This window comes from Pelophylax lessonae (assembly GCF_965119305.1).
Source record: "Pelophylax lessonae genome assembly, chromosome: 4".
NCBI classification, from domain to species: domain Eukaryota; kingdom Metazoa; phylum Chordata; class Amphibia; order Anura; family Ranidae; genus Pelophylax; species Pelophylax lessonae.
Window position 1 is genome coordinate 521332947 of NC_138771.1, and position 16136 is coordinate 521349082.

At 44.0% G+C, this 16136-nt stretch overlaps 1 protein-coding gene across 5 annotated transcripts in view; it reads left to right on the forward strand.

Annotated features, from left to right (window-relative positions):
* The first annotated feature begins 1185 nt into the window (after nt 1–1185).
* DNM1L (dynamin 1 like) overlaps nt 1186–16136 on the forward strand; it is a 497546-nt gene continuing 482595 nt past the window's right edge. For all 5 annotated transcript variants that reach the window (XM_082256168.1, XM_082256167.1, XM_082256170.1 and 2 more), the window contains exon 1: nt 1186–1424. In XM_082256168.1, the coding sequence (XP_082112294.1) occupies nt 1323–1424 (102 nt within the window). In that variant the 5' untranslated portion in view covers nt 1186–1322. The remainder of the gene's footprint in view (nt 1425–16136) is intronic.

Sequence of the window (16136 nt, forward strand, 5' to 3'; positions counted from 1 at the left end):
TCTTCTCCCCTGCTTCTTGTCTGGCACAGGATAATGTCACTTGCATGCATGTACAGGTACAGTCATCCGGGCACACAGACATGTGCCGGAATGTAAACTGATCTCTGCATGTACAGCTCAGTGTACATTCTACAGAATGAGAACAGGCAGGTACGAGTATTTACTGCAGAAGAGATATTGCACATCTCTTCTGCATTAAAGAGCCTGCCCGTTCATTTTTTTCCCAATGTTAGGTCCACTTTGCTTTGGGTAGAGTGGGGAAGGGTTAGCCCCTCCCCCCATCGGAGACATGCACTTCTCTCCTTGTATGACTTTTGTCACCAACAAAGAAAATAGGGGAATTACAAAACATCAGACACCAGAGCAGGAAGTAAGGAAGAAATCTTTAGGTGGGGACATCTGTTCCTGAGACAATCATGATAGGATTTCCCCTCACTTTAGGAGACTTTTTCTAACTTCCTGTTGTTTCTCTAAGACAGGAAGTGAGGGGAAATGTACCTAATAACACACAGATAATGAATGTGATAAGACATCAATGTGTCATTGTCCTCTGAGGGCTCATTAGCTAGCAGTAAGGAACCTCTGGAAACTGAAGCTACAATACTGTATGTCTGCAGTTCCAGCAGCACTGAAGCAACCATGACCTCCATGAATGTCAGTAGTCCCCCATTCTACATACATGTTCTGTGCTGGGTGTTAGGATTGCACTCTGCTTACAGCGTGCTCTTATCTCCCAATGTCACTGTCAGGGACCTTTGAAATAGACACTTCCTCATTTAAAACTGTTACAAGTCGCATTTCCGGTCACTCAGCTGTCATCCTACCGCGGCCATATTTTTTGTGGGCAAATAAAGTCAACTAGCGCACTTCCTTCTGCACGGACACACAGTCCGCAAATAGGAAAAAACTAGCATCGTTTCCTTTTCTCCGGTAGCCAAAAGCAGCACCATAGACTCTTTTTTCTTTCACCTTTTAACGCTTACGATTGGTTGCAAATACCATATTATTGGCAAAACCGAGATTAAGCCAGGAAACTACAAAAAAAAAACTAAATGAAAAGGACGTTTTTATTTTCACCGATAATATTTTGCCCAACTCAAAGATGGTGCTCTCAAGCTCCTCCTCACCCGCTAAAACTACATACCCCAGCAGGTCCCGCTCCCCGCGCCTGCGCCTATGGGTTTTTCCGTCCCCGCGCCTCTCTTCCCTGCCGCAGAGGCCTGTGGGCCGGGTGAATGGTTCTCTGAGCGGAGAAGCCGGCGGCTGTGAGTGGTGGCCGCCCCTCTGAGTCTCTCCATTCATCCCCACCTCGGGCCGCAGAAATGGAGGCGCTCATCCCCGTCATCAACAAGCTGCAGGACGTCTTCAACACGGTGGGGTCGGATGTCATCCAATTACCACAAATCGTGGTGGTGGGGACACAGGTGAGCGGGATCACTGGGGGATGTCACACACTGTCCCCCTCATATTACACCCCCACACTATAATATACATCACCTATCATTCACACACTATATCATATATATATATCACTCATTATATACAACCCCCCCCTCACCCCTATAGTATGTGTCATTCACACCATAACCATATATATTCTTCATCATTCACACACTATATCATATATATCACTCATTATATACAACCCTCCCATAGTATGTGTCATTCATCATTCACACGCTATATAATATATATATATATATATATATATCACTCATTATATACAACCCCCCCCCCCCCCCATAGTATGTCATTCACCATTCACACACTATATTATATATATATATATATATATGTGTGTGTGTATATCTATATCACACATTATATACAACCCCCCTCCCCATAGTATGTGTCATTCATCATTCACACCGTAACCATATTTATTCCTCATCATTCACACCCTATATAATATATCGCTCATATACACCCCCTATAGTATGTGTCATTCATCATTCGCACTATAATCATATATATTCCTCATCATTTACATCATATTATATATTCCTCATCATTCACACACTATATAATAAATCTATATCACTCATTATATACAACCCCCCCTCCCCCTATAGTATGAGTCATTCACATCATATTAAATATTCCTCATTCACACACTATATAATATTTATCACTCATTAAACTCACTCCCCCCCCCCATAGTATGTGTCATTCATCATTCACACCATAATCCTATATATTCCTCATCATTCACACCCTATATAATATATATCGCTCATATACGCCCCCTATAGTATGTGTCATTCATCATTTACACTATAGTCATATATATTCCTCATCATTCACATCATATTATATATTCCTCATTATTCACACACTATATAATAAATCTATATCGCTCATTATATACAACCCCCCCCCCTATAGCATGTGTCATTCACATCATATTATATATTCCTCATCATTCACACACTATATAATATATCGCTCATATACACCCCAGGTGTATACATGCATAGCAGGGATCCTCAAACTACGGCCCTTCAGCTGTTACAGATCTACGCTTCCCATGAGGCATTGTAAAACTCTGACATTCACAGCCATGACTAGGCATGATGGGAATTGTAGTTCCTGAACTAGTGGAGGGCCATATTTTGAAAACCCCTGCCCTATAGTATGTGTCATTCATCATTCACACTATAGTCATATATATTCCTCATCATTCACATCATATTATATATTCCTCATTATTCACACACTATCTAATATATATCCCTCATTAAACCCCCTTCCCCCCATAGTATGTGTCCTTCATCATTCACACCATAATTGTATATATTCCTCATTCACATCATATTATATATCGCTCATTATATTCAACCCCCCCATAGTATGTGTCATTCATCATTCATACCATAATCGTATATATTCCTCATTCACATCATATTATATATCGCTCATTATATTCAACCCCCCCATAGTATGTGTCATTCATCATTCACACCATAATATATTATATATTCCTCATCATTCACACCACAATAATATACACTGCTGAAAAAATTAAAGGAACAATTTTTAACCAGAGTATAGCATTGTCAGGTAAACTCCTGGGATATTGATCTGGTCAGTTAAGTAGCAGAGGAGGTTGTTAATCATTTTCAGCTGCTTTGGTGTTAATGAAATTAACAGGGGCACTAGATGAGCAACAATGAGATGACCTCCAAAACAGGAATTGTATTTACAGGTTGAGACCACTGACATCTTTTTCCCTACTCCTCTTTTCTGACGGTTTTTCACTAGTTTTGCATTTGGCTAGGGTCAGTGTCACTACTGGTAGCATGATAGGTGATACCTGGACCCTATAGAGGTTGCACAGGCAGTCCAACCCATTCAGAATGGCACATCAATACTTGCCATTGCCAGAAGGTTTGCTGGGTCTCCCAGCACAGTCTCAAGAGCATTGAGATTCCATGAGACAGGCAGTTAGATATGGACAGGGCCAAAGAAGGTCCTTATCAATCAGGGCGGGTATCTGCTCCTTTGTGCAAGGAGGAACAAGATCAGCACTGCCAGAGCCCTACAAAATGACCTCCAGCAGGCCACTGGTGTGAATGTCTCTGACCAAACAATCAGAAACAGACTGGATGAGGGTGGCCCGAGGGCCTGACGTCCTCTAGTGGGTCCGGTGCTCACTGCCTGGCACCATGGAGCTCGATTGGCATTTGTCATTGAACACCAGAATTGTCAGGTCTGCCACTGGCCCCCTTTGCTTTTCACAGGTGAGAGCAGGTTCCCCCTGAGCACTGTCACCGATATAAAAGGGACTGGATAAGCCGTAGAGAACTAATGAAAAATGATTACCGTTTCTTTATAATTATGAAGAACTGTTCTTTCTGTGGCTTTGAAATTGCGCTACTTCAGCATGATTTTTAAAGCCACAGATCAGTGCAATTTGGGTTTCCTGATTTCATTGCGGCTTGCGACTTAATTTAACAGAACTCAATGCGAGTCAATGGAATCACAAAAAAGGTATTGGTTTTAGTATCAGAGCACCCTTTCCAGCAAACTATACAATGAAAAAACAGGGATATTTAGTCCACATGAAGTCCATCCAGAATTTGCAGTGTTAATATGTGGTCACACCCCTTTAGCACCTAAGGCTCGGTTTCCACTAGTGCGACTTGCGGTGCAACTTGACACATGTCAAGTCGCACAGCAAGTCAAAACCCATTGTTTTCAATGGGGCACGTTTCCACTGCCGCGGCTTCAGTTGCCGCGACCTCAAAAGTAAATCGTGTACTACTTTTGAGCGCGACTTCCCTCTATATATGAGGGACAAGTCTAACTGAAGCCGTGGTTTACTTTTGCTACGAAGTCGTGCTAGAAGTAGCACGACTTCGTAGCCGCACTAGTGGAAACCTAGCCTGATAGTTTAAATACATGTACAAGCTATTGGGATTTGAGCACAGGTTTATCTTTTCTCACTATACAGCTGGTTATCTGTATTGACCACTGCATAGAGATATTCAAGAATCAATTATCGTTTTTTTTTAAACTTTACATAATAACTAAATTATACGCCACACCTTTTTGAGTGTTTTTTTTTTTTCTATCCGATTAATCAAAACAATAATTGGCCAACTATTTGATTATGAAAATAATCGTTAGTTGCAGCCCTACAACCAAGGTATGCAGAATACCATCTATGATCGCACAACACATCGAACTTTGAAGCAGATGGCTAAGAACAGGAAACTGAGGCTACAATTCACACAGGCTCACCAAATTTGGATAATAGAAGATTGGAAAATGTTGCCTGGTCTGAGTCTCAATTTCAGCTGCGATATGGTAGGGTCAGAATTTGGGGTAAACATGAAAGCATGGATCCATCCTGCCTTGTATCTATAGTTCAGGCTGGTTGTGGTGGTGTAATAGTGTGGGGGATATTTTCTTGGCATGCTTTGGGTCCCTTAGTACCAATTAAACATCGTTTTAACACCACAGCCTACCTGAGTATTGTTGCTGACCGTGTCCATCCCTTTATGACTATAGTGTACCCATCTTCTGATGGCTCCTTCCAGTAGGACAATGCACCATGTCGCAAAGCTCAAATCATCTCACCACTGGTGTCTTGAATATGTCAATGAGGTCACTGTACTCCGATGGCCTCTGCAGTCATCAGATCTCAATCCAATAGAGCACCTTTGGGATGTGGTGGAACGGGAGATTTGCATCATGGATGTTTAACCAACAAATCTGCAGCAACTGTGTGATGCTATCATGTCAATATGGATCAAAATCTCTTAGGAATGTTTCCAACACCTTGTTGAATCTATGCCACGTAGAATTAAGGTAGTTCTGAAGGCAAAAGGAGGTCCAACCCGGTACTAGCAAGGTGTACCTGATCATGTCGCTGGTGAGTGTATATCCATCATACACGCTACAATATGTATCACTAATCGTATACACACACTGTAATATAACTCATACACTCCGTATCACTTACACACAATAGAACACATTGCTCCCCATACATCTACACATGTATCACTCATACATACACACGGGGCAATAACTGGCACTGATCCCCCTGTATAGCTAAAAGCTGGCTTCTCCTCCTCTCCCTCCAGTCAGCTTTCAGCTGTTACAGAAAACCATACAGGGAATCGGTTCCTGTAACTGCATAAACCCCCCCATCCCCAATTGCACTGATCACCCTCCCTGTACATCATTCTTCTCCTCTGCTTAGACCCCTAATATTTCACCAAAGCCCCCCCTCCCCCAACAATGTTGTGAATAAATAAATATATTTTTCAAAATTGTAAAAAAATTTGAAGATTTACCTCCATGACCAGCCCATTTTTTTTTTTTTCTATAGGACAGTGCGTTTCTTTACCTGACAATTGTGTGGTCGTGCAACGCTGTACATGAATTACATTTTATGTCTCCCCCCACAAATAGAGGTTTCTTTTAGTGGTATTTGGGTCACCACTGGGTGTTCTATTTTTTGCACTATAATTAAAAAAAGACCGACAATTTTGAAGAAGGAAAAATATTTTTTACTTTCTGCTATGAAATCTATCCAATACAAAAAAATAAAAATAAAAATCAAATACCAGCAATGTACGGTATGTCCTATGTAGGCATGTTGTGCATTGACTCCAAAGGTGACTGGTTCTCTTTACAGGGTCAGTACAGTCAAAAGTGATTTTTTAGATACAGGTGCTGGGCTAGATTTATAGGATGCTATTGATAGAATTTATTAGGGCACTTTGTCTATTTAGAAAATTTTGCGCCTTTTAACTAATAAAGCAGAATTGCATATTTACTTTTTTTAATAAGCAGTCCTTGATTGATTCAGGTGACTTGCCCAGTGATATCATTAGTCAGCTGCAGACAGGAAGAAGTATTTCCTTAATCTCCTCTTTCCCGGTTATGAGACTTCAACATTGTAACTTTTACAGCAAGTCACAAGATGAGACTACAAGTGGTGAGATGAATCAATCATTAGATTCTTCTAGGTCAGGGGTCTTTAACCACTTAAGCCCCGGAAGATTTTACCCCCTTCCTGACCAGGAGGTTTTTTGCGATTTTTTTTTTTTTTTTTTTTTTTTTTTTTTTTCTGCGTGACTTTAACGGACAATTGCGCGGACGTGCGACGCTGTACCTAAACAAATTTGGCATCCTTTTTTTTCCCACAAACAGCTTTCTTTTGGTGGTATTTGATCACCTGTGCGATTTTTTTTGATCATGCGCTATAAACAAAAAAAAGCGTCAATTTTGCAAAAATAACAATATTTTTCACATTTTTTTTTTATATGAAATTCCCCAAAAGAAAATGTAAAAATCAAAATTTTTTAACATTTGCGGCCAATTTGTTTTATGCTACATATGTTTGGTAAAAAAAATTGCAAAAAGCGTATTTTGATTGGTTTGCGCAAAAGTTATCGCGTTTACTAACAAAGGGAAAGATTTTTGTCATTTTTGGTGTTTTTTTTTTTTTTTTTCCGGGACTGTGACATTGCGGCGGACAGATCGGACCCTTGACTGACATTTTTGACACTTTTGGGGTTACCAGTGACATTACTGCAGTAATCAGTGCTATACATATGCGCTGTTACTGCAAAAATGACACTGGCAGGGAAGGGGTTAACTGTATTGGAGAGGGAGGGGTTAAGTGTGTCCTAGGGGCATGTTTCTAACTGTGATGGGACATGGCTACTAGTGTAAAAACAGAGATCAATGGTCCTACATAGTAGAGCCGTGTGATCTCCATTTTTACACAGGGGAGAATGACAGGCGGCTTGTTTACATTAGCCGCCTGCCTTTCTCCCTTCTCGCCGAACGATCACGAGTGACCGGCGGACATCGGGTCCGCCGGTCACACGCACTGACTTGTCTGGGAACGAGCCGGGGCGGGCGCGCGCCCGCTATTGGCTCACAAGCCAGTGACAGGCTAGTGACGTACCGGTACGTCACTTTGCCTGGCCGGGGCTGACCGCCGCAGTATATGTACTTGCGGCGGTCGGCAACCGGCTAAACATTGGCCCTCCAGTTGTTCAGGAACTACAATTCCCATTATGCCTAGTCATGTCTGTAAATGTCGGAGTTTTACAATGCCTCATGGGATGTGTAGTTCGGAAACAGCTGGAGGGCCATGGTTTGAGGATCCCTGTTATAGGTCATCACTGGGGAGGGGGGGGCAGGTCTGTTTTTAAAGGCACAGTCTCATCGTCTCATTCCCATGCCCCACTCTCCAGCCTCTTGCCTCCACCTTACCAGAGGGACTTTTTACTAATATAGATGCATTTATTAAACCTATTAATGGTATAAGTGCATTTATTAAACACTCAGTTTGGTGTGTATTACTAGTAATTTTTTTGTTTTTGAAGTGAACTATGCTTTGTGTTCTCAGATTTGCTGCCATCAAATTTGGAGTCTTACTTTACATGCTGCAACCTGGGAACTCCGCCATATGTGAAATTAATAAAACATTGTAGATCATGGGACCCTTTTGTCGTGTTTGCGAACCTGGGAGCTGGTGGGGAATGTGTTGCTTCATCCATTCAGGGCAGTAACAGGTTCTCTTGGAAACTCACCCTTGACCAACTGAAAAGTTTTCCCTGTGAATTTTTATAAGGGCCTGTGGACAGATTGAGCAAGCATGGGCCACAGATTCTGTGAGAGAATACTGGGCTTTTTCTCATGGACTTTTTATGTTTTCTGTACAAATATAAAAAGCAACCTATTTCTGTTATAAGACATATCAAATAATACTAGGGCAGGACAAACAACCCAAAATTACACCTTTTTGGAAAGTAGACACCTCAAGGTGATGCTGTGATGTCATTCCCCCCCCCCCCCCATTTTCTTTAAAATGAAGAAACATGTTGGTAAAAAGAGGGTTAGAACGTGGAAAGGGTTAATATTCAGATGTGCAGGGTAAGGGGGGGTAAGGGGTTAATAGATAATAAAATGAAGCCGAGATATGATTTTGGGGGGGGGATGAAATGGGGCAAATACTCCCCACCACAACTGCTACTTTGGATATAGTGAATTATTGATTTGATGAGTTCTTTCTTCCTCCCCTTCCGTTGTAAGAGGAAGGGAGGGGCTTACAACGTAACACTACATCTGATATTGATATCTGTGATTACTGTGATTGGCCAGCACAGCGATCACATGTACAGAGCTCCCTCAAATCAGCTCTGTACAGCCTGTCTGTGAAACGTGTCCTAGCCAAGGATGGTTCAGTTCAGACATTCATGGGTGCTCTTGTCTGCCGCTTGAGTGATTTCTGGAGTGATATTTTGGCCTCTTACACGGGCAAGTAGCTGTAGGCACCGGCAAGAATCAGCGGGTTCTTGTGGCTGGAATGACCAAGCAAGTGATCAGCAGTAGCTGTTCAGCCTATTTAAACGAATGCTGCTGCAACAACGTGGATGTCTGAGTCTGGATACAGCTGACTGTGTCTAGGCTCCGGCATCCATATGATCACATACACCGGTCATTTCCGAATAGCTGGAGTCCAATGGCTGGAGCTACCCTGCCGTGTAAATGTTGTGTTTTTATCTTTACAATCAGGGGGGTATAAGGTGGTTAAAGAGGGATTTCAGTAACTTTGCACATCTGTGTGAATAAATGCCTCCTGTGACAAAATACACTAGTAGTATATTTCAGTAAAAGCAGGACTCCTTTTTTCATCAAAGTCTCTTGTCCCCCCAGTAATCGGACCTGTGGGCGGAGCCACTGTTTGGATTCTTATAGGACATCATTGGTGAGGGTACTTTTTCTCAGATCTGCTGCTGTTGAATATGGAGTCTCTTTTCCTGCTGCAGCTTAACCACTTGCCGACCAGTCACATTGACTGTACTGCGGCAAAGTGGTTCGTTATCATCCAGCGACGTAGACCTACGTCGCTGGACTCCTCCCCCCTGTAGGCGGCGCGCTCCCGCTGTGTTCAGTCACAGCGGGAGTCAGGCCAGGGGAGGAGCCGCGGCAATCGCCGCAGCTCTTCCCCGATCGTCGGGGAATCGAGTTTGGAGATCCGCCCGCTTGTGTAAACAGAGCGGGCGGATCTCCTCAGTGACAAGGAGTGACAGATTGCAGTGTTCAGCATAGCTGAACATGCGACCTGTCCCTGACTCACTCAGTCACCTCCCCCGACACACGTCAGTAAGCACCAGGCATACATTAACCCCTCCCTCTCCAATAAAATTAACCCCTTCCCTGCCAGTGTCATTTTTACAGTAACTGTTCATATATATAGCACTGATGTCACAATGTCACTTGTACCCCCAAAAGTGTCAAAAATGTCAGTCAAGGGTCCGATCTGTCCGCTGCAATGTCGCAGTCCCGCAAAAAAAATTGCAGATCGCCGCCATTACGCGTTAAAAAAAAAAAAAAACACCAAAAATGACAGAAATCTTTCCCTTAGTTAGTAAACGCAATAACTTTTGCGCAAACCAATCAAAATACGCTTATTGTGTTTTTTTTTTTTTTTTTTACCAAACCTAGGTAGCAGAAAACAAATTGGCCAAAAATGTAAAAAAATTTAGATTTTTTTAATTTTTTGGGGGGAATTTCATATAAAAAAAATGTTAATATTATTTTTTCAAAATAAACACCAAAAGAAAGCTCTGTGGGGAAAAAAGGACGTAAATTTAGTTTGGGTACGGCGTCGCACGACCGCGCAATTGTCAGTTAAAGTCGCACAGCGCCGAATCGCAAAAAGTGGCCTGGACGTAAGACAGCAAAATCCTCCGGTGGTAAAGTGGTTAAAGGTCCCAGCATAATACAAAATGGATGAAAAAGCTAAAAGGATCATAGGACCCTCTAGTCTGTGTTTTTGGACTTGACCGCTATCATAGAATGTATTGCTTTGACCATTCAGGGTAATGGTGGGTTCTTTTAGAAGCTCCTCTCCTGCATTGTCCAGAGCTTCTGTACAGGTACAAAGGGGTATGCACGCTTTTTAATTTGGACTTGGTGTTACTAAACCCAGGAGCCTGCATTCACTATATCTGGTCTCCCACAGTACACAGAACATGGAAATCCAATCATTTTAATAAATGTAAACTGCTAAATACCTTTTCTCGTTAGTATAATAGCAGTATTGTGACTTCTGTCATTGTCTGGTTAAAACTTGTAGGAGGAGTTTTCTTTCTTCTCTGACTGTCTTATGACTCTGCATGACCCCTGACCCTCTGTTTGGACAGTGCTGATTGGCCCTGTGCTGGTCTCATGCACCATGCAAGAAAAACACAAATTTTACTAGCAATACACACCAAACTGGATGCTCAGTTCTTTTAGGAGATGGATTGGGGACAGTGGAAGAAGGGAAGGATCAGAGAAGACCAGTATTAAACAGCCTGTTTAAACAATGCGCAGGATTAACCCCTTAGGTTCCACAGTCAATATACAAGCATGCTTTACTGCATATACAGACTGATTTTATGGTTGTGGATTTAGTAACTTTAACATATGCAGTAACCAAATTATTTTTCAAAAAAGCTTGATAAAAAGCATTTTTAAGTTAGGCAGAATTAAAGTATAACTAAAGGCAAAACTTTTTTCTTTAGTTTTGGATAGAGTGGGGAGGAGTTGGAACCCCTGTCTTTTATCACTGTCTGTGACCCAAGTAAGGAAACTCCCCCTCTCTATTTGTCCTGTTTTACCATTATTAAAAGTGTAAGTAAAAGAAAATCCAAAATTTTGGGTTGTCCCCAGAAAAGTAACAAGAGGGGAAATATTCCAACGGGGACACTAAGTCTGACCTGGGGGTCCCCAAGGAATTCCCTTAGTTTGCAGTGATTTTTTTTTTTCCCCAATTCCTGTTTAGCTATGGAACAGGAAGTGAAGGTAAATCTCCCCAATGGGACACAGATGATTAAGACCCCCTTTCTCACTGGCGGGAGTCCACCAGCGGATCCACCCGCTCAGCAAGGGTTTGCTCTGCTGATCTCCACTGAGCAGGGGGATGACAGGTCTGTGTCTGCTCATCTGAGGCAGAGAGGACGCAGATACGGCCCGCCATTCTTTATGGGGCTGTCAATAGAAATGAACCACCTATCCATTTCATCCAACTGTCATCTGATCTGATCAACTGGACGAATGGGGGAACAGCTCTCCATCTGTTTTTTTGCGGACCGGATCAGATGTCGGCGGGTGTCAGCAGACATGTGCTGACATCCATTGCTCCATAGAGAGCCGTGGGTGGTCTGATCGGGTCTGCCTGAAAAACCGACAGGCAGACCTGATTGCTCAGTCAATGTGAAAGGAGCCTTAAAAACAGTCCTTGAGCATCAGTCAATGTCTTTGTCTAGGCAGAATGAAGGATTTCCTCAGTTACCTCTCCCCCTCTGTAACATAACAAGTGACAAGCTGAGAGGTTGCAGGAGTAGGGGCTGATCTGTGTCAGACCTTTGTGAACACAACCAAGAACTGCACAGGCATCAGGATTTACTGGATTGTGTTTTTCATTTCAATAGTTTTTTATTAAATTTTCAAGAAAAAGAACAAATAACAAATACGTTATACAGGTACACCAGTTGAAATCCGCAACAATCACAATGAACAATGTATACCCAATTCAGCCATCAGACAGCGCCAACCTATTACTTGGGATAGGGCCTCCCGCTAGTCGGCCCCCCAGCCAAACAATTCCGTGCAGCGCCAACGGGGAACCCACCCCGGACCACCCCCATCGGGAACAACACTGTGATCCAGCGCGGGCCCCCCCCCCAGCCCCCCCGGGGGCCAGGCGCCAACCCACGGGACGCCCACCCACTGCCCCCACGTAGCGTGTGGGCATTGAATGTGGTAGTTACAATTAACTCTGACAGCATTTCAACCCTTGTACAGTCGAGAAACATAGATCCTTAATACATAAGACTATCAACTGGACAGTCTAAAACTTTAACCTCACATGCAAGTACATGTCATCATTCAAAAGTATAAGCATTACATTATAACAAAACACCTAGAGACAAGGCTGCCCCTATCCCGGGTATTTCGATGACCAACAACTCCACATCTGTTCAAATTGCGTGCACTGTCCATTAACATTAGCAAAGAATCTTTCATATGAATAATGGGAACGAACTCTATTAATTACCCCCAACACTTGAGGTTTATTTTCCGATCTCCAAGCCGCAGTAATAGTCAACCTGGCTGCGGTGAGGATATGGGTAACGATAGCTCGGTGTAAGGGAGGCACTTTTTGGATGCCTAGGTTCAATAGAGCCAAGGCCGGGGACATTGGCATCAGCTCCCCGGTCACCGACCTAAGTAGAGCGAACACCGCCGCCCAATAGCCTGTGAGACACCGACATTGCCATAGAAGATGAAATAGCGTTCCCTGTCCCCCACACCCCCGCCAGCAGGCCGTGGAAGCGTCACCAAACATTCTGCCCAGGCGCACCGGGGTCAGATAGCTGCGGTGGTGGATTTTGAGAGCCACCTCCCAGTGAGTAGTACAATGTGTCAATGAATATCCGGAGCGAGTGGCCAGCCGCCATTCACGCTCCGTATATTCCTCCCCTAGGTCTTTTTCCCATGTTAATTCGTTAGAGGACTTGCTGTACCTAGTATGGTGTTGCAGTGCCTTGTAGAACCACGAAAGTCCCCTTGGTTTGCTGTAGTGGTTTGAGAAATAGTCCCAGATATCAGAAGGTACCTCCACTAAGGGATTAGGGTGTTTAATATGGTAGTGATATAGCTGGGCCCTAAAAAAAGAGGGATTATTAACAGGATGGTTGCGTATTTCCCGGTATGAGGATGACCTAGACCATTCCCCAAGAGGTATTTTCAGTGAAGGTATAAGATATTCATAGGAGTCTAGCTTCAGTTCCAGTTTAGTTTTAGGGATCCCTGTCAAGGATTGTGCCACTTTCCAGGCTCGTAACGTCGCCTGCAAAGAGGATATCCTGGGGATGCAGATTGCACTGTCAGATACAAAGGCCAGAAGCAAGGCTGGGAGTTCCCTTTGCGCCACTATTGCCTTTTCTAAAAGCACCCATAATTTATCTGAGGTGGGGTCAAACCAAGCTTTCGCTTGATCTAATAGGGCGGCCGCGTAATAAGTTTTGAGGCGCGGGAAGCCGACGCCTCCCACAGATCTAGATTTAATCAGTATAGAGTACGGGATCTTCGGTACCTTACCCCCCCACAGGAATCTCCGAAATTCCTTGTCCATATTATTGAAGAATGCCTCCGGGATTACCACCGGGAGTGTCCTAAAATAATAAAGAATCTTCGGTAGCACCAGCATCTTGAGTGCAGATATGCGTCCCAACCATGATAGTTCATAGGAGGCGATATGTGCTAGGTCGTCCCGAACGATGGACTGCAATTTGGTGAAATTAGTATGATATGTTTGAGATGTCGGCGCCACCAAAGATATACCTAAGTACGGAACCGATTTAGTGGTCCATTGAAAAGGGTGCTTGCTCTTAAGGCTTTGCAGCTCTCTAGCAGACAAAGAAATCGGCAAGCACATGGACTTTGTTACGTTAAGCTTATAGTAGGAAATGGCTCCAAAAGCTTCCAGTTGGCACTGCAAATGGTGGAGGGACCGTGTTGGGGAAGTCAGGGTAAGGATCACATCATCCGCAAATAGCCCGATTTTGTGATCTCTTCCCCCTACTCCAATACCCGAGATATTGGGATCACTCCTAATGGCCTCCGCCAGGGGCTCCATAACCAAGGAAAAAATAAGTGGTGACAGGGGGCACCCCTGGCGCGTTCCATTGGTAATCACAAAGCTGTCAGACATGGCACCGGATGTAAACACCCTGGCCGAGGGTTTAGTATATAGGGCAGAGATAGCAGAAAACATAGGTCCCTGAAACCCAAATTTGGTCAATATCGCTTTTAGGTACCCCCAGTGAACCCTATCAAACGCTTTTTCTGCGTCTAACGTCAGGAACACCGAGGGCACCTTCCTGTTTTCAGCCATTTGCAAGAGATCCAACATTCTCCTAGTGCCGTCCGGCGCCTGTCTACCTTTCACGAATCCCACCTGATCCGCTTTGATCAGGCAGGGAGTTACATCGGCCAGGCGCACAGCTAGGATTTTTGCATATAGCTTAAGATCCGAATTCAGAAGAGAAATGGGACGGAAATTTTGGGGCACATCAGGCGTTTTGCCTGGCTTCGGAAGCGCAACAATCACTGCTTGTAACATTTCCTCTGGGAAGGAGGCACGCTGGGCAGCCGCATTAAATACTTTACAAAGATATGGGGACAAGGTTTGTTGGAATGCCTTGTAGTATTCAGCCGAAAAGCCGTCCGCTCCTGGAGATTTGTTAGGTGGTAGGGACGAGATAGCCTTTTGAACTTCCGCCTCTGTTATAGGGGAATTCATTACCTGCCGCATCTGATCCGTTATAGTGGGAAGATGCAAGGAGTCTAAGAAGGACTTAATAAGGGGTTCTGAAGGTTGAGGGGTCTTTGCATCATCCTTAAGGTTGTAGAGTGCCTTATAGTAACTAGAAAAGGCGTTGGCTATAGCAGTGGGGTGGCGTACTAGGATATCAGTTGTGGGCTCTTTGATAGAGGGCAATTTAGTGTTTTGGTGCCTCCGTCTCAGGAAATTAGCTAACATTTTGCCCGATTTGTTACCCTGAGAATAGTATCGTGCTTTAGATAAGAACAAGAGATGCTGATGTTCTTCTAGAAGTTTAAGACGGACAAGTTTTCTGCACTCAGTAAGCTCCTCCAATTTAAGTGGGGTAGAGTCTGCTTTATGAGCGATCTCAAGGGATCTGAGCTTCCCCATCAGGGAACCCAACTCCCGAGCCCTCGCCCTTTTTACTCTAGAGGCCTGTTGGAGAAGAATCCCCCTGGAAACCGCCTTGTGTGCGCACCATAGTGTGAATATGTCCACCTCCGGAGTGTCATTATCCTCAAAATATTCCCGAATCCGACCACCCATCCGCTCCCGATGGCCCGCTTCCCGGAGCAGAGACACATTGTTGCGCCACAGTTGGACCGGGGTAGTCATATGGGGCTCCGAGAGCACCAACGAGACCGGAGCGTGGTCAGACCAGGACATAGTGTGGATGTTAGACTTCTCAACCGCTCTTAGGAATTGTAGGTCAGCCACAAATAGATCTATTCTCGAGTACGATCCATGAGGGGCTGAGTAGTACGTGAAGTCCTTTTCCGTAGGGTTCAAACAACGCCAGACATCATATAAGTCAGAGGTGTGCAAAAACTTTTGTAGAGTAGCCCTCGCACGCCCCTGAGTGGGAGAACAATCCAACCCTTTATCTGCAATACAATTAAAATCCCCACAGTACAGTGTGAGACCCTTTTTCACACGATCCACTTTTCTCCTCAGCGCCCGTAAGAATCGCAATTGCCCCTGATTAGGAGCATAAAGGTTAACAATTGTGTAGGTGATATTATTAATGTCACAGACTAGGATAAGGTACCGACCTGCCTCGTCGGCCAACGAGTCGTGTAAAGTGAAGGCAACAGAATTTTTAATAGCAGTAAGTACACCCTTCTTTTTAGTAGCACCCGAAGAGGAGAAAATGTGGGGGTAGGACCTGTCAGAGCACCGAGGAGGATTGGACCGTGCGAAGTGGGTCTCTTGGACACAAACTACATCTCCATGTAAAGCGCGAGCCTCCCGCCAGAGAGACCTGCGCTTGAAAGGACTGTTAAGG